Source organism: Lynx rufus, unplaced genomic scaffold, assembly GCF_022079265.1.
Source record: "Lynx rufus isolate CCGP_SWC_20201006 ecotype Redwood Valley unplaced genomic scaffold, mLynRuf1.p SCAF_4, whole genome shotgun sequence".
Classification (NCBI taxonomy): domain Eukaryota; kingdom Metazoa; phylum Chordata; class Mammalia; order Carnivora; family Felidae; genus Lynx; species Lynx rufus.
In genome coordinates, this window is record NW_025814856.1 from 164,658,629 (window position 1) to 164,676,239 (window position 17,611).

Consider the following 17,611-nt stretch of genomic DNA (forward strand, 5'->3'; position numbering starts at 1 on the left):
ATCTACATGAGAGACTTGCACTTCTTCACCTCTTTGTCATTCAACCCACGTTCAGTGGCTTACACGCTTGACCACAGTATTCTTGCCAGTGTTGTTAGTGACCTCAGTCCTTACATTCTAGGCCAGTCTACTGCATTTGGTGTCACTGGTCACTCCTCCACACGCATGAAACACATTCCTTTTGCTTCTGTGTGTGCCTACTTTTCTGTCTCATTTCAAGGCAATTCGGAATCCCTTCCCTTTATTTGTTCCTTAAATGTCCATGTTTTTCTGGCTCTCTTCTCACCTACCATATGTTTTTGTGGATTATTTCATCTATGATCATGGCATGAATTACCATTCCTATTCTGATGATTCTCAATCTTTAAAAAATTTTTTTAAATGTTTATTTATTTATTTATTTATTTATTTTTGAGAGGGAGAGAGAGACAAAGCATGAGCAGGGGTGGGGCTGAGAGAGAAGGAGACGCAGAATCTGAAGCAGGTTCCAGGCTCTGAGATGTCAGCACAGAGCCCGACGTGGAGCTCAAACCTACGAACTTTGAGATCATGTCCTGAGCCGAAGTCAGACGCTCAACCGACTGAGCCACCCAGGCACCCCATGATGATTTTCAATCTTAATTTCTAGCTCCAGATGCACATATCCAACTGCCCTTTGGATACCTCCTCTTGAATGTTCCACGGACACCTTATTATACCACCACCTGAACACACAAACGTGTGCCTGTATACACGCGTGCACCCCGCACGTGCATGCACACACACACACAGGCACACACACACAGCCTGCTCCTCCTTCTCCCCTGTTCCCTACCCCAGCAAGTGCAACTCCCATTCGTTCGGTTTCCTAAGGCAGAACTTCTGGAGTCATCCTTGATTCTACTCCCCCCCCCCCCCAACCAGCTAATCAATCACAGCCTTCTAAATTCTTTCCAATTCAACCTCTTAAATAGCTCTTTACTTATTAACACCGGTCCACTTCTTTCCACCATCAGCTACCACCGGGCCCAGATGATTGCGCCCCATGTCTCATCTGAGCCCCTGTGCGACTCAATTTCAATCTCATTTCCACACCCACCCACCCACCCAGAGCATCCAAAAAGGCAAAGCTGATTATTGCTCTCGTCTGCTGAAAAAAACGTCCGCTTCCTTCCTCTGGGATCGGTTCTTCCACTCACTCAGACTAGACTGGGTGTTTTCTCCCGTAATAACAGCACAGGTTCTGTCAAACTCTCGTAACTATTCACCTGTCTGCACCCCCCAGATAGACGACTTTCCCGCCTGTGTGCAACGAGCCATTAGCTATTTCTTGAAGCCCTCCAGTGTACAATGTGCTGTTAATCAAGCAGTGAGGAGAACAAACACGGCCCTGCCTCACGCGAGCGTCTCACACATTTGTCACCTGTTCCCCCTTCCTGTGCACAGTTTCTGGCACGTAGCAGTTGCTTACTAAGTATGTGTCGAATAAATAAATAAATTATAAAAATGAGTGCTATTTAGGGGGCGTCTGGGTGGCTCAGTCGATTCAGCATCCAACTCTTGATTTTGGCTCAGGTCACGATCTCACGGTTGTGAGATCGAGCCCCACGTCGGGCTCTGTGCTGACAGCGTGGAGCCTGTTTGGGATTCTCTCTGACCCTCTCTCTCCACTCCACCTCCCTCTCAAGATAAATAAATAAATAAACATTAAAAAAATTGAGTGCTATCTACTAAAGACTAACTAATTGCCTTTATCCCCATTCCAATTTTAGAGTAAGATTCATGGGAACACATTTTGTAAAATGGATCTTCAGGGTCAGTGTTTACAGAAAGTGCCTCTCTGTTCCAAAGGGCAGAGACAAATTATTTCTAAATATTTTTAGGCTGACAGAGTCATTAAGCGACTCACATTCCTCCAATGAAGATTATGCTGGTAGCCGATTATTGAAATCAGCCGAGCTCTTAAGGAACTTAGCACATAAAGACGACTGACACAGTTCAATGATAAAGAAGCACATTTTACATGAACTTGAAATGACCATCAGCCCTCCTGCTAAGGGTCTGCTCAAAGCAGAACAGACCCAGCAAGCAGCGGCTGGGGAGGCCGTGAGCAGGAGCTCCCAGACGCCTTGGGTGACAAAGGTTACAGATGCAATCAGGCCTGTCCCATGTCAGGGAGTCAGTGGGGCCTCTGTCTTCCAATTTTGAAATGTATCATTTCACAACATAAGTGGAGAGCCTCTGGCGATCACCCTGATTTTCTGAAGCTCAAACTATACAAACGCCGTAGTCTTGTCTGAATCACTTTTTCAAAAAGAATTAGATGGGGGCGCCTGGGTGGCCTAGCCGGATAAGTGTCCGACTTCAGCTCAGGTCATGATCTCGTGGTTCGTGAGTTCGAGCCCCACGTCGGGCTCTGTGCTGACGGCTCGGAGCCTGGAGCCTGCTTCGGATTCTGTGTCTCCCTCTCTCTCTGCCCCTCCCCTGCCACTCATGCTCTGTCTCTCTCTCTCTCTCAAAAATAAACATTAAAAAATGGTAGTGAAATATACATAATAGAAAATGTATCATCTTAACCATTTTTAAGAGTCCAACTCAATGGTAGTGGTTTTTTTTTTTAATTTTTTTTTAATGTTTATTGATTTTTGAGACAATGCGAGAGACAGAGTGCAAGCAGGGGAGGTACAGACAGAGGGAGACACAGAATCCGAAGCAGGCTCCAGGCTCCGAGCTGTCAGCCCAGAGCCCGACGTGGGGCTCGAACTCAGGAACCATGAGATCATGACCTGAGCCGAACTTGGATGCTTAACCCACTGAGCCACCCGGGCGCCCCAATGATAGTGGTTTTAAGCGCATTCACACTGTTGTGCAACCAGCACCCCCATCATCTCCAAAACTTTTCATTCCCATACTGGAACTCTGTCCCCATGAAACGCTAACTCCCCATTCCTGCCCGCCCAGCCCCTGGCAGTTACCATTCTATTTTCTGTGTCTATGAATCTGACTACTCTGGGGACCTCATGCACGTGGAATCACACGGGACTTGTCCTTTTGTGGCTGACTTACTTCACTCAGCATCGTGTCCTCAGGGCTCATCCGGGTTGTGGCAGGTGTCAGCATTGCCTTCCCTTTTAAGGCTAAGATCCCCTTGTACGGGATGACCACATCTTGTCTCTCAGGACGTTTGGATGATTGCTGAAACATCGCTGAAATGTCACACGCGCCATCAGCCACGTGCGGGGAATCGCGGGCCCTGACCGGGGCACGCATCACTGAGCGTGGAAGACAGCTGAAGACACTTCCTCTCTGGCCCCGGAACGACCTGGGAAATCCCAGAAGGACCCCGGCCTGTGGGCCTCAACCATGGGCTTCTTGGCTGTGTGAAGTTTAAACAGCTAAGAACGCCGTTTTCCAGTCAATGTCCCAGGAAAAGAATTGGCATTGGCCCAAGAGCGCCCTCTGGATTATCTCCTACTTAAACTCGGAAAGGCCGGCACAAAACTTCTGCAATCGTGATCGCCGCCAGTGACCTAAGCTGAAAATAACGGTTTTCTCTTCAAATCTCTGCCTCTTCCTTAACGGGGCCGTGCTATCAGGCATCGCTAGTCAACGAGGAGAAACCGGTATTTTGAGACTTTGGCCTCTCTGCTGGTCACTTCTGTCTTTAGTCCTCCTCCTGCTCCCGGCCCCCACGGACGGGCTCCCTCTGTCCCAGATCTCCTGTGTTAAATGCCCAGGAGACCCTTTCTAGATCGTCTCTCGCTCCCACCCAAGAACGTGGGGGGACCTTCCTCCGAGCGCTATAGCTCTCCGGGGCCAAGCCCTGTAGCCTGCCTCATCTGGGCTGTTCCTCGGCTTCCTCGGCTTCCCGTCTCCAGCCCACCTCCTAGTCTGCTGCTAGGTTCTGGACCCTCGGAGAGGGCCCGCGGCCCCGCTCCTTCCCTATGCTGCAGTCGCGCTCATTCCCGCCCAAGTCACGGCGAATTTTCTTCTCTGGAAGGCTCTCCCTTCACCTCCCCGCCTCTCATTTAAACCCTCCCAGTTACTCAAGGCTCAGCTCACTGGTGCCACTGCACTGGCCCTTATCAGACAACAGCATTTCCCTTCTCCCCTCCTCTAGAGTGGACTATTTGCCTACTCTCCGTCCCCACTCGACCTCCTTTCTGCTTTTACTTAACGGCTTTATCTGAGCGTTCTTCTTCTTTTTTTTTTTAAGTTTATTTTTTGAGAGAGAGAGAGAGAGAAAGTGCCAGTGGGGGAGAGGCAGAGAGAGAGGGAGAATCCCAAGCAGGCGCCACTCTCTCAGCGCAGAGACCGACGCGGGGCTCGAACTCACAAACCGTGAGGTCATGATCCGAGCTGAAGTCGGACGCTTAACGGCCTGAGCCACCCAGGCGGCCCTGGTGGAGTGTTCTTCCGTTCCCGGTAAGACTGGAAACCCAAGAAGGCAGAAATAATACACTGCATTTTATCCCTCGGCACCCGGAACAATACTCTGCTAAGGGTACGCTCGTAAAGTCATCACCAAAAGAACGAGGAGAACAGTGATGGTATCTTCTCTGCATGACAGACCCATGTTGGCGCCCCAAAGAGAACAACCCCAGTGGTTGGGTTGTGTCCCCCCAAACAGCTACGGAGAAGGCTTCCGCTCTGATGCCCGTGAGCGTGACCCCGTTTGGAAATAAGGTCTTTGCAGGCGTGACGAAGTAAAGACGAGCCGGAGCACGGCTGGGCCCTAATCCAGGATGAAGGGCGGCCCTACAAGAAGGGGGAAACGTGGACACATGCAGACACAGGGCCCACAGCCACGTGGAGACCGAGGCAGAGGCTGGTGTGATGCGGCCACAAGCCAAGAAAAGCTGGGGCTCTCGGAAGCCTGAAGAGTCGAGGGAGGATCGTCCCCGCTAGAGACTTCGCAGGGAGCAGGGTCCTGCCCCAACCAGGACTTCAGACCGCCGGCCTCGGGCGCGGTGAGACAAGAGCTTCCTGTTCGTGTAAGCCACCCCCCCCCACCCCCGAGTTCATGCGCTTTGTTACAGCGGCCCCAGGGAACGAATCCAGCAACCGAATACGACAGTTCCACCCACATAGACGGACTCCGGACACGCTTCTCGCACCCTTGCTGGGCCCAGGAATAACACTGAGCATCGACGTGCCTTCTACGAGCCAGGCAGGGTTGGAGGGCGTCTCCACGCTTGGGGCCACCGTGCTGCTGGCGAGGGCCCGCGTCCCGCCACTAGGCCGGCTTCTCCCGCCGGGGTCCACTAGCCCCCCTCCTCGGGAGGGTGCAGGGGCCCCGGGCTCCCCCCCCCCCCCCCGAAAGCCTCACCTTTGCCAGCACGCTCCCCAAGCCAAATGCTGCCAACCTTGAAATCTCAACACTCGACGATAAAACTTCAATTCGAAAGGCCTGTTGCTTTTGCCTATGGCTTTTCCCTTGGGTTTCCCAATCAGGATAAATTCAACTAAAGCTCTTAAGGGCTGATTTTTGTTCGCTGGTTGCTTTGTTCTTAAAGAAGCTGAGGCAAGAAACACTTTCCGGTCACGCCGCAGACATGACCACTTTCCACTCAATTTCCGTTTGCCCGCTGTGCCCTCAGCAGTTTTTGTTGTTGTTGTCGTTGTTTTTCCTCAGCCTGCGATTTATGATAAAACATACCAGAAAGGCCGGGGGTGCACAGCCTTGACTTCGGCTGCGCTCAGCCAGACTCTGCCCTCCCTCCCGACGCCTGGCGGCCCGGCCCACGGACTTACGGTTCTGGAGGAAGCATGGGGCGAGGGTGATGCTGATGGAGGCCCGGCTGTGCTCTGGAAGGAGGACGGGCAGTACCTCTGGCCTGTGTCCGGAGGGGAAGTGGAGGCATAGATACGATTTTCCAGTCGCTCAGGCTCATGCTTGTAGGATTCGAGAGGAAACGTGTGCTGCTTGGCCGCTTGGGTGGGTGTCGACGGAGAGGAGGAGAGGCCTGAGGCTGAGGAGGAGACCACAAGAGCTGTTAGGAGTCTGGCTGAGACAGAAGAAGGCAAGAGAAGGGCTCTTCCACTTCTAAGAACCCCAAATCTCAAATGGCAAGAATCTGAATTATTAAATTCTGAATGTTGGGGACAAGCTCGTATCAACGTATTTTTTTTTTTAATGATTAGTTTTGAGAGACAGAGAGACAGACAGAGGTGAGCAGGGGAGGGGCAGAGAGAGAGAGGGAGACACAGACTCCGAAGCAGGCTCCGGGCCTCGAGCTGTCAGCACAGAGCCCCGACGCGGGGCTCGAACCCACGAGTCGAAGTCGGACGCTCAACCGACTGAACCACCCAGGTGCCCCTTTATCAACGTTACTCCTCCCCTGCAGAGCGTGTGGCCAGAGCACACGGAGTGGAACCAGGGTAGGGAAGTTCATAAAGTAGGCCACAGAGACAAAGGTCGACGTTGCGGAAGGTCACGTGACGACTAAGAACCAGACGAAACGTGCGATGACCGTCAAGATGCGCAACCTAAATCTTGCCACCGTGAGTTTGCGGAGGCGAGAGTTGGCCACGAGGGTGAATGCTGAGGGGACGCGGGAGGAGGAGCAGGCCTCGCAAAGTGACAAAGTGAAAAGTCACACGGATGGGGAAGAGGGTCTTTGCAGAGGCCATCAGGTTACAATGAGGTCACGCTGGAGTAGGCTGGGCTCTTAACCCGACGGGACCGGTGTCCTTAGGAGAAGCCGTAGAAATGGACACACACTCAGAGGAGAAGCCAGGTGACGAGAGAGGCAGAGACCGAAGTGATGCATCCCTAGGCCAAGGAGCACCAAGCCCCGTCGGCGACCAGAAGCTAAAAGAGGCACCAGAGGTCGCTACCCAGGGTCTCGGAGGGAGCACGGCCCTGCTGACACCTCGGCTTCAGCCCAAACGTTAAGCCACGCAAGACAAAGCAAGGATGTCGGGAGACGGAGCCCGGGGGTTACCTGCCGTGTCCCGCGTTCCAGACCCCTCTGCTCACACGGAGACACGAGTGCTCCCTTCTCTGCTTCCGTCCTCGCTCCCCGGAGGGGCCTCCCACTCCTCAGGAGTCAGTTCAACCGACCTCCTTTTCCTGACGCCACGGCCTGTGGCTTCTCGCTCCCCCGGACCCAGGAGCACGTCGCATCTGTGCAGCACGTGACCAGGGAACGAGAAGATATTTCACGCTAAAGCCAAGCGTGAAACCGCGTCAGTCTTCTGTCCCCAACAGAAGCCGCCCTTTGTCTGTGGGGCAGGGGCTCTGGGCCACGCTGCTGGGTCCCCACAGCGGCCAGCGCCGGCCTGGCGAGGGGAAGGAAGGTTCCTGGAAGACGCTTGCCCCAGCAGGCAAGGCGGGACAAGAGAGCACGAAGGGCCTAAGGCTCCAGCTCAGCTCGCGTCTTCTCTGCCTCCCCGAGCCCAGAGAGTGTGGGGGGCACGTAGGTCCCTGGTGGGCATTTCGGAAGGAATCCGTCGAAGGAGGAGCGTCGTCTTCTAGGGAGCCGCTCTTCCCACGAAGCCATCCCGAGTGGGAAGGCCCGCTCCAGGCAGATCCCCGGGAGGCAGGTGACAGCAGGAGACAGAACACTCTAGCACCCACGGGTTTGTGGGTCTCAACTTAAGGCACAAAAAGGCCTCCAACAGGACAGCCCCCGACTCTTAAAAACAAAAGCTTTCCCCCAGAGGCCTTGAGAAGCCAGGCTTGCTGCGAGGCGGGGCTGGGGGTGGGGGAGGAAGGGGAGAGAGGATGAAGCACGGGGGATCTGGGGGGGTCTCCAGCTGGCGGGGGGCAGGGGGAGACGGGAAGGGTCCGGCAGGCAGGGGGAGACAGGGGCCGCCTGGCCCAGGTCTTCTCTAGCATCACGGCTCCGACGCTCCCCGGCGATGCCCGCAGAGCGGCGAGGGACGAGGATGCCAGCCAGGGGGCTCCAGGGGGTGCGCCTGGGTCATCAGAGGGCTCGGCCGGGGAGCAGCGGAGGGGGCTGCTTTGTGGAGCCCCGCCTCCCCGGGCTGGTGGCGCGTCCTTCCCTGGCTCTTCCGGCGGGAGTCCTCAGCTGGCCCGCTAGTCCGGCCCGTCACAGCGTGGCCCAGAACAGGCCAGTTCCCACGGCGCCGTCGAGCAGGGAATTCTGTGTTCTGCGCTCCCAATGCTCCCCCGGCCGCTGGACACAGAGGCCCCCCCCCCCACCCCCCGGTGCTTTCCGAGGCCGAGTGCTGGAGACCCAACAGAGGCACGGAGAGGGACGGGGGGCCATTGGGACTCCAGGCTGGGGCCACCAACCACGTTCTAACAGCCTGTGAGAGGCCCTCCCGCGAAGCCCCTGTAGGGGTCTTGGCTTTCCGCGTGAAGGAGGGACAGGCCCAGCGACGCCCAGCACCCCTCGGTGCCGAAGCACCCGTGTCTGTCCGAACACAGGGCACAATCCAGACCAGCCCCTCCATCTTGCCTGTGACTTTGCTCCCAGATCCGGCTCATACTGGCTCAAACCACACCTACAGAGGAGTGTTCAGAGGCACGGACAAATCATGTACCTCTGTGGAGGTGCTTTGGCAACATCTAGCAAAGCTACACATGCACATGCTCCTTGGCCCAGCAGTCTGCTTCTGGGATTTCCTTCCACAGACGTAGGGGCAGAATTGCTAAACGGCGAGCGTGTGGGGTCCTTCGTGACAGTGGTGCTTTTATTTTTTTATTATTTTTTTAAACGCTTATTTATTTTTGACAGAGAGAGACAGAGCACGAGCAGGGGAGGGGCAGAGAGAGAGGGAGACACAGAATCCGAAACAGGTTCCGGGCTCTGAGCCGTCAGCACAGAGCCCGACGTGGGGCTCGAACTCACAGACCGCGAGATCATGACCTGAGCCGAAGTCGGACGCTCAACCGACCGAGCCACCCAGGCGCGCCCCATACGGTGGTGTTTTGGAAAGCAGGGACTGGAGGGCTGCCTGGGTGGCTCAGTCCCTTGAGCATCAGACTCTCGATTGCGGCTCAGGTCACGATCCCAGGGTCTTGGGATCAAGCCCCGGGTCAGGATCCACACAGTGTAGACCCTGCTTAAGATTCTCTCTCTCCCCCTCTAAAAATAAATAAGTAAACAAACAAAATTACGCAAAAATTAAAAATTAAAATACAATACAATAAAACAAAATAAAATAAAGTAAAAGCAGAGATTGGAGACGCAGGTGCCCACGGGTGGGAAGAGGCTAACGCGATGACCGCATATCCACAGGGATGGCCATGGCTCCCCGACGGGGCACGACGAGCTTCCTCATCCTTACCTCGGAGACGCGGCGGCAAGTGAAAAGGCAAACCCCAGAGCCATCCGTAGAGAATGAAACCATTTCTGGTCCCGGAAAAGGGGATGGGAATGTATGTACGTATCCGTCCGCGTGTGCGGAGTGTCTGGGGAAGGCTGTGAAAGCCCTGGAGGCGGGAACGGCTGGCAGAAAACACCGTCATAGTGCACCCTTTGTCATTTTACAACTTTCGTATCACGTGGATGTGCCCTCTATTCAGAAAATTACTTTCTCCAGCCCCGATTCTGCTTTTGAGCCAAGAGGCTGGCTAACACCGAATGTAAGCGTCTCCTGCCCCCTGCCCTGATCCCAGCCGCCCCCACCAGCCCCAAGGGGAGGTCTGTGTCCCCACCTACATGAAAGCACTCCGAGGGCGGGCCTGGGCACTCGCTCTCTCTCTCTCTCTCTCTCTCTCTCTCTCTCTCTGTCTGCAAGCTCTCCCATTTACAACATTCTTCAGGGATCAAGCCCAGTCACCGTGAAGGAAGGGACAGTCATAGCTGGTAGAATTCCTTGCGAGGTCTTTGGATCTAGAACGTTCCTTCCTACGTGTGAGGAATTAAAGAGAACAAGACTGAGCGGCTTGCCACCTACGAGGGCTCTTGAGAGCACAAATGGCGGCTCCCGCTTCTCCTGTGGCTCGGCCTCTGTGGGCCGTCCCCACGTGAGTCCTGGAAGGGTCCTAAGCCCATGCTGACCGAGGGCAGGAAGGACGGCGGAGAAGCCACGCAGCCCTAGACACAACCTCGCTGCACTGTCTGCAGTGAGGAGACGATGGGTGGGCTTCCCATCTGGTGGCGGGAGCGACCGGTTTCTGGGGGAACGGCGTGATTCTCCGTGCCCCCCAAGACAGCCCCTCTCACCGAAATCTTTCCAAGTTCAAAGGATCCTTCCACCTTGCCACCTGGCCTCCTCTCAGAGTGGGTGGTCTTGCTGCCGAAGACAGAAGGATGCTCTAGACGCTGGGGGGAGGGGGGCGCGGGGAGAGAATGACCCTTCCGGAAAGTGGGGCTTCACAGGCCGGCAGGCAGGAGAGCTTAGAGAGCACTGGGTGTGGCAGAGAAGTGAGAGGCGGGTGGGAGGGAAGGGGGTCCCGGAGGAGAGTGGGCTTGGGGCTCTGCGGGATTCCTCCCACGGGGTGGCCTGGCGTAGGCAAGGGCGGGCCTCGTCCAAGCGTGTTTCTCTTCCGCCCCAGCCGGCAAGAGCGGAGACGGGCGAGGCGGGTAGAGAGAGGAGCCTTCTGGTCGATTCTCTGCTGTTTCACCCGGGCAGGGAGGGGGCATCCTACGAAGGAAGGCGGGGCGGTTCTGCATAGACGAACCCAGCCGCACGCGACAGAATCAGGACGGTCCTCACCGAAAGAATCCTAGCCAGGGGGAATCGGCAGTGAGGGAGTCCTAAACTTGTCCCTCTTTTGTCGGCCGGTGTCACAATTTATCAACAAAGAGGAGAGTGGGGCCGTGCTGCCACGATCCCCCAGTATCCTGGAAATCGACCAACGTCTCTCCCAACCACAGGGCAAACCGCCAGAGCGCGATCGTTCAGGAAGGCCACGGTCTACCCAGCCGGCTGCCGGGGGCCAGGCCCGTGCCGGCGCGGAGGAGGGGGCAGGTTCCCGTGAAGCAGACGACTCCCACCTTTGAGACCCGCTTGGGGAAACTGGGGCGACACCACACCGAAGCCCAAACCAGGCACGCCCCGTGGTGAGCCCTGGAGTGAAAAGCGTGTAACGCTAACCCAGGAGGGGCTCGGAGAAAGGGCGGGAAAGCCCGGCGGAGACACCAGGAGGGAGCCGGGCCCGCGCCTCGGAAAATAAGACACGTCCGCCCCCGATCAGGCGACTTTCCGAAGGGCCCAGACAAGACCGGGCTGTGGCCACGGTACCCAGGGCACAGATAGGTTTCCCCCGCTGTGCTCTTCTGAGAAGGCTTTCCTTCCTTCTTCTGCTTCTTAAGGACTTTGTTTAGAGCTGCCGTCGGCCTCCGAGAGCGAACAATGCCTTTGATTTTCCTGGGGCGGCAGCCAGGATAAGTGAATAGGCACACTGAGCCAACAGAAATGGCTCCTGGCAGCCACGCAAGACATCAGGCAAGTGGCTCCAGACACCAGGGAGCCATGAGCTGGTGACTTCACAGGGCCAGGCCGTACTGGCATGAGCTACGTCTAGAGAGGCGGGGGAGGAGACAGAACAGTGGTGCCCCTGGGAGCAAGACGGCAGGGGTCTGCGGAAGGACAGCGATGCGGGGAGGAAGGAGGAGGCCCTTGTGCACATCAAGGCCCTTGAGCAAACCGAGCCCTTGTGTCGGGAAACATAAACCAGGTAGACCAGATGGCTGCGTGCTGGGCGCGGGCACATGTGCCCCCTTCCCCCTGCCCTTGGGCAGCGCACGGTCTGAATAACAAGAGAGAGGAGAAAATTCATCTTGTTCCTGATCTTAAACGTCCTCGCTGACCGCTGTCCCAGGAGAAGAGCAAATATTCAATATGCATCGGATGGGAGACTCGCTCATATGCAGTTTTTAAAAAAATTATTTTTTAACGTCTATTCATTTTTGAGAGAGAAAGAGCGCACGCGTGGGGAAAGGGCGGGGAGAGAGGGAGACACAGAATCCGAAACAGGCTCCGAGCTCCACGCTGTCAGTGCAGAGCCCGACGCGGGGCTCAAACTCATGAACCGCAAGATCGTGACCTGGGCCGAAGTCGCCCGCTTAACCGACCGAGCCACCCAGGTGCCCCGCGAATCTGGGTTTTCTGAAGTTCCCCAGGTGGTTCAGTGGCCAGACAAGTTCTGAACCATTAATTGAATACAGACTCCTCATTCTGTAGGTAAGAAACTTCTAGAAGAAGTTCTTCCCATTCTTTGTGGCCATGTAGAACCAGGGCCTCAGCTCTCTCTCTCAGTCTCTCTCTCTCATAGCTCTCTTCTTCAAGAGGAGAAGTTCTCTTCTGAGTCCCAAGCCCCCTGCCTGGTCTCTGAAGGAAATCATTCTTCCCACCGTTGACGGCAGTCTCATGCAGATGACCCTGAATTGTGCCTCATCTCTGGTCACCAGGTGTTCCTTCAGCCACTGGCCAGTGCTCCCAGGGCCCTTCCCCTTTTCAGCTCTTGCTCCAAATGTTCCAGAATCACTCATTTCCTAGAAGACCCTTTCCTGAGATCCTCCCCACCTCACCCACCCCAGCCGGGTCCCCCCCTCTCTCTTAGGGGTCAAGTTTCCAGGCTATCGTCTCAGGACTGGCCTAGGATCTCCCTACAAACCAACGGCTTTGGCCCTGGCCATCCTTGACTTTAGTCTCAATTCACATGTCGACTGGAAGTCGGGTTTTAGGCTGCAAGTTTTGCTTATAGACTCCAAGAATCTGTTTTGCAATCTTTTATCATTGAAACTATTCAAAATATGTTGGAGGCTGTCTAGAGTCCTTTGGGAATCAAAGCGTTACGGTAATCCAGTGGGTGAAAAATTCTTTCTCTAAAGAAAACACAAAATTCTTTTAGAACATTTTCTGAGGTTCTTATTCTCCTAGAAGGAATCCAGGAAAAACTAGTTTTACACGGCTGTGCACACCCAATAGGGGTCCGGACCTAGGTATTAGGTAATGGAGTGGGCTCAAGCATGTTGATAGTTGCATAGGTAAACTGGAAAAGGACACAAAATGAAAACAGGGACTGACTCTAGATCAGTCCCTACAGTGTGGTCCCTACAGCCTCTGGTGTTGCCCTGGCCTTTAGAAGAGCTGTGCCCTCAGGGGCGCCTGGGTGGCTCAGTCGGTCGAGCGTCCGACTTCGGCTCAGGTCATGATCTCGTGGTTCGTGAGTTCAAGTCCCACGTCAGGCTCTGTGCTGACGGCTCAGAGCCTGGAGCCTGCTTCGGATTCTTTGTCCCTTCTGTCTCTGTCCCTCCCCCACTCACACTCTGTGTGTGTGTGTGTGTCTCTCTCTCTCTCAAAAATAAACATTAAAAAAAGAAAAGAAAAAGAGCTGTGCCCTCTTCACACTCATCTGCAGGTCCGAGGTCTGCTTCGTGAACCCAAAATATAACCCTTGCTACTTTAGCAAAGCATAGGTGCCTTTTGATGTTGAAGCTAAAAGTCAATCCTTGGGGAAAGGAAGAGAGAAAAAAAATTCCTCAGTCGCTTTGCAAGAGGGAGAGATTCTAGAACAATCCACCTCCCATCTAAAACAGATTCTGAAAAGCAGGTCGCTAAGGATTTGCCAACGAAGGGGCAATAGCTGCGCGGGTCCCTTCTGCCGACGATCTTTGTGGAATCGTGAAAGCAACAGGTGTTTGATACCGTGTAGATCGAGTGGGCTGCATGCGACAGAATTAGGATAGTCCCCACCAAAAGAATCCCAGCCAGGGGGAATCGGCGCTGAGGGACCTCAGCAGACAAACATCCCGTGGCCTCATTGTACAGTGGAGGAAACGCAGGCCCTGAGAGGTGAAGTGTCAGGCCCGAGGGCAGCAGCTGGGTCGGAAGCCGGACCACGCAGAGCCATCACTTGGGTCTCTAGACCCCCAGCCCGGGGCCGTGAGAGCTTTCGGACACCGGCTTCGCACCCACGGAGTCCCGGGGAGGAGACCATCTGTGTCGGCGAGAGGAAAGAGCAGGTGTTCGCCCAGGAGGACAGCAGGTGCGCGGGGTCAGAGGTGGGAGGGTGAGACCCAAGAGTACCCCTGGGACCCACAATGCTGCACGCGGGCTCTCACCGGCCGGCCCCAGGCTCTTCCTTCCGTGTCCACCAGCTGCCCCCATCCCTCTGGCAGACTGCCCAGAAGGAGTGGATAGCGACAAGCCGTGGCCAGGACATGCTGGATGTGGGGCAGGAGGAGCTGAGGTTGCTTCCTGGGTCAGTACGGTGACCGTCACTTCCTGAGAGCACACAGGAGAAGAACACTAATTCAGTAAGAGAGCCGCGGAGTCGCCAGGTGCCCAGTGGGCAGGGGGAAGGCTGTCTGGCATTGGCCAGAGGTGGGGCTGGAATGTTTCCGGGCAGGAGCCCCCCCCCCCCCCCCCTGCCCTGCCCTGCTCGGACGCGCTCCTAGGTCAGGACTCGATTTCCGCGCAAGTTCAGATGAGTCTTTCTAACCTCCATTTCTCCAAGATGCCTGTTTACTGCAGTGCGGTTCCGGCCAATCGTTCCGGCAAAGCCAGCCTGTCCCGGGCGCGCGGTGTCACCGTGACGTAAAGCAGCAGATCCGGCAGAACTCTGCCGATTTGGGAGCACAGGGAGGGTCGAGGCCCCCAGGCCCCGAAAGCAACCAGTAGCTATGTCCGCTGAGGGACCCTCACGGGGAGAAGAGGGAGCCAGAAGATTGGGTGGAAAATCAGCGTGGATAACCAAATCCGGGGAAGCCAGCGACCACGCCTAACCAGGACCCCGGCACGTGGAAGCTTCCAGAGCGGGCTCTGAGGATCAGAATCTTTACCTTGAGTTTTTCCTACACTTTCCATGATTTGGGCCTCTTAAAAAAAAGAACGTTTCTTATTTTGAGAGAGAGGGCGAGCGGGGGAGGGGCAGAGAGAGAGAGGGAGACAGAATCCCACGCAGGCTGTCAGCGCAGAGCCCAACGCGGGGCTCGAGCTCGTGAACTGCGAGGGCATAGCCCGAGCTGAAATCAAGAGTCGGACGCTGAGCTGACCCAGCCCCCCGGGCGCCCCACAGTTTGGGCCTTTTGAATCGAAGCGGTACCCCCGATGAGAGCTCCTCCCTCCCACAGACCGCGGGCTCAGGCTGCCGGCGACGTGTGCCCCTGCCAGCTGCGCTCGAAGCCCCACCTCGGGGTGTCCCCGGGCTGTTTAACCTTACCCTCGAGGGCGCTCCCAGATCCCCCCCTGCCTCCCCGCTCTGGACCCAACAGCAGCGACAAGGGGATGTGGGTACCTAGAAAGTGCTCTGAGCCACTGTCCCCTCCCTGAGGGACGTCTCGGGTGGTGTCCAGACGTCTAAGACACTCTGTTCTACCAGGCGTGATGGCGTTCGGGCCTCGGGAGCACGCTTTCCAGACCTCGGCTTTGGAGGCCACGCTCAGCGACGCGGGACGGGGAGGCAGACGCTGGGGGCGGGAGACGGTCCGTGGGTGGGCGACTCCGGCCCGGCTGTCGCCTGCCCGCTGGGTCTCCGGGCAGGCCAGGTGCTGGCTGCAGCCGGCTGCCACGGACTCCGGCCGGGGCTCTCCTGTGGGTCTGCTGACTCAACATATCACCTGACACCGCACGCCGGGCCCTCTGGTGTGAGGCGCCAGTGAGACCGGACGGGCGTGCGCGAGGCCAGGGAGGCCTCGGGCCGGGAAGGCATCCGGGCTGCCTCTGGGGCCGGTGCTGGTTTCTGTGGTGCCGCTCTGGACTCTCCTCATTCAGCTCATGAAGAAAGGGACCGCGGGCCATACTGGGTATCTGCTCCCAGGGAAGAATGGGCAGATTCCCCGTGAAGGGGGAAGAGGGGAGGGAGGAAAGCCGCAGAGAGAAGGGAGTCGAGCGTCTCACGCTGAAAACACAGGTTTCGGCGTCTCCTTCTTCTTCTTTTTTTAAAAAGTTTTATTTATTTTTGAGAGAGAGAGAGAGAGAGAGACAGAGCGTGAGCAGGGGAGGGGCAGAGAGAGGGGGAAACACAGAATCCGAAGCAGGCTCCGGGCTCCGAGCTGTCAGCACAGAGTTCAACGCGGGGCTCGAACTCACCAAGCGCAAGATCACGACCTGAGCCAAAGTGGGACGCTTAACCGACTGGGCCACCCAGGCGCCCCTCGGCTGTGTCCTTTTAGAGGCAATCCAGAACCTCAGGCCTGGGATTTGCCTCTGCTTTCAACAATCCAACAACAACACGGCAGCAGTTCTGGGAGTTTAGGGCCATGAGCAAAGCTGACGGCATCATCCCTCGGTTTTTCTTTGTGTTTAGTAGAGAGGTAACAAGGCGACCGGAGGGAATGAGGACCAGCACTCATTCTGGGGATCCCAGAATCCCTCACCTTCCAGTGTCTGACTTACATCGACCACAAGTGCCCAAGCCTGTTTTATGGGTAGGAGAAGCCAGCCTCCTATGTATAGGACTTTGGGGTTTGGAAGGTCCCTTGACCCCTTCCAAATACCTGACCTACTCAACCAGTCTCTCTTGTGACCCAGCCTCCCCTTTCTCCAGGTTGTTTTTACATGAAAGACTCTAGGTCCTGTTCATCGTGGCCAACCTGCTGAAGGCTGGCCTGGATGACAGTTCCCTACAAATGACCCCAAGGAGATGCGGTCACTGGGGACACGAGTGAAGGGAAGAAGGACAGGGCCAGGATCTCCGGACTCAGTCGTAGCCAGATAGTAAATTTTCTCTCTTCCTAATTTTCTCTCTGGAGCTCCCCCCGCTGGGTTTCTAGAACTAGGGTATGAGAAATGATATCAGAACCCTGTGCCTAGGGGAGCAAGTTTTTCTCTCTTTACTTTCTGATTCACTCCACAGGTTTAGCATCGATTGTTGGCTAAGTTCATCTTTTGTAAAGCTGCTTTCTCGAGACCACTGGTGACCAAGCGTCATCCTAGGATCAAGCTAACTTATTCCTCCTGTTTATGCACCTTGCACGTTCCACCATCACAAATTATAGTATGCTGTCATTACTCTTTTACATACCCTGTCTCCTCCACTAAGCATGATTGGTGGCGAATTTTATTTACCATCGTTTCCCCAGCTCGGTACACAATCCCTACTCCGTAAGTACTCATAGGGCTACGTGGCACACCTTAGTTCCACAAAACGCCCGATGAGCACAGTTCATAGAAGAACACACGGATGAGTTGGATTTCATTAAAATTTAAAACGTAAGCTCTTCGGGGCGCCTGGGTGGCTCAGTCCGTTAAACGTCGGACTTTGGCTCAGGTCACGATCTTACGATCTGTGGGTTCGAGCCCCGCGTCGGGCTCTGTGCTGACAGCCCGAAGCCTGGAGCCTGCTTCGGATTCTGTGTCTCCCTCTCTCTCTCCTCCTCCCCCTACTTGTGTTCTGTCTCTCTCTCTCTCAAAAAATAAACATTAAAAAATAAATAAATAAAACCTAAGCCCTTCAAAAGATACTGTTAGGAAAATGAGACAAGGTAAGCGACAGGGAGAAAGTATTTGCAAATCGTATGTGCTAAAGAATTTGTATCCAGAATATATAAAGAACGCTCGAAACCCAATAACAAGAGAACAAATGGTTCTATAAAAAAAAGTGAACAGAAGGCTAAGGTTAAGACAGATACTTCCCCAGAGAAGGCATACAGATGACAAATACGCGTGCTGAAAGACACTTGGCATCATTAACCGTCAGTCATTAGGGATAAACACGTTATAGCAACGAGATGTCCCTGAGCACCACGAGATGAGCTACATTCTT

The 17,611-nt window shown here is 55.3% G+C and overlaps 1 protein-coding gene across 5 annotated transcripts in view; it reads right to left on the reverse strand.

Moving 5' to 3' along the window:
- PRKAG2 (protein kinase AMP-activated non-catalytic subunit gamma 2) overlaps positions 1-17,611 on the reverse strand; it is a 261,354-nt gene that overhangs the window by 91,461 nt on the left and 152,282 nt on the right. For all 5 annotated transcript variants that reach the window (XM_047094666.1, XM_047094665.1, XM_047094664.1 and 2 more), the window contains exon 4: positions 5,734-5,951. In XM_047094666.1, the coding sequence (XP_046950622.1) occupies positions 5,734-5,951 (218 nt within the window). The remainder of the gene's footprint in view (positions 1-5,733; positions 5,952-17,611) is intronic.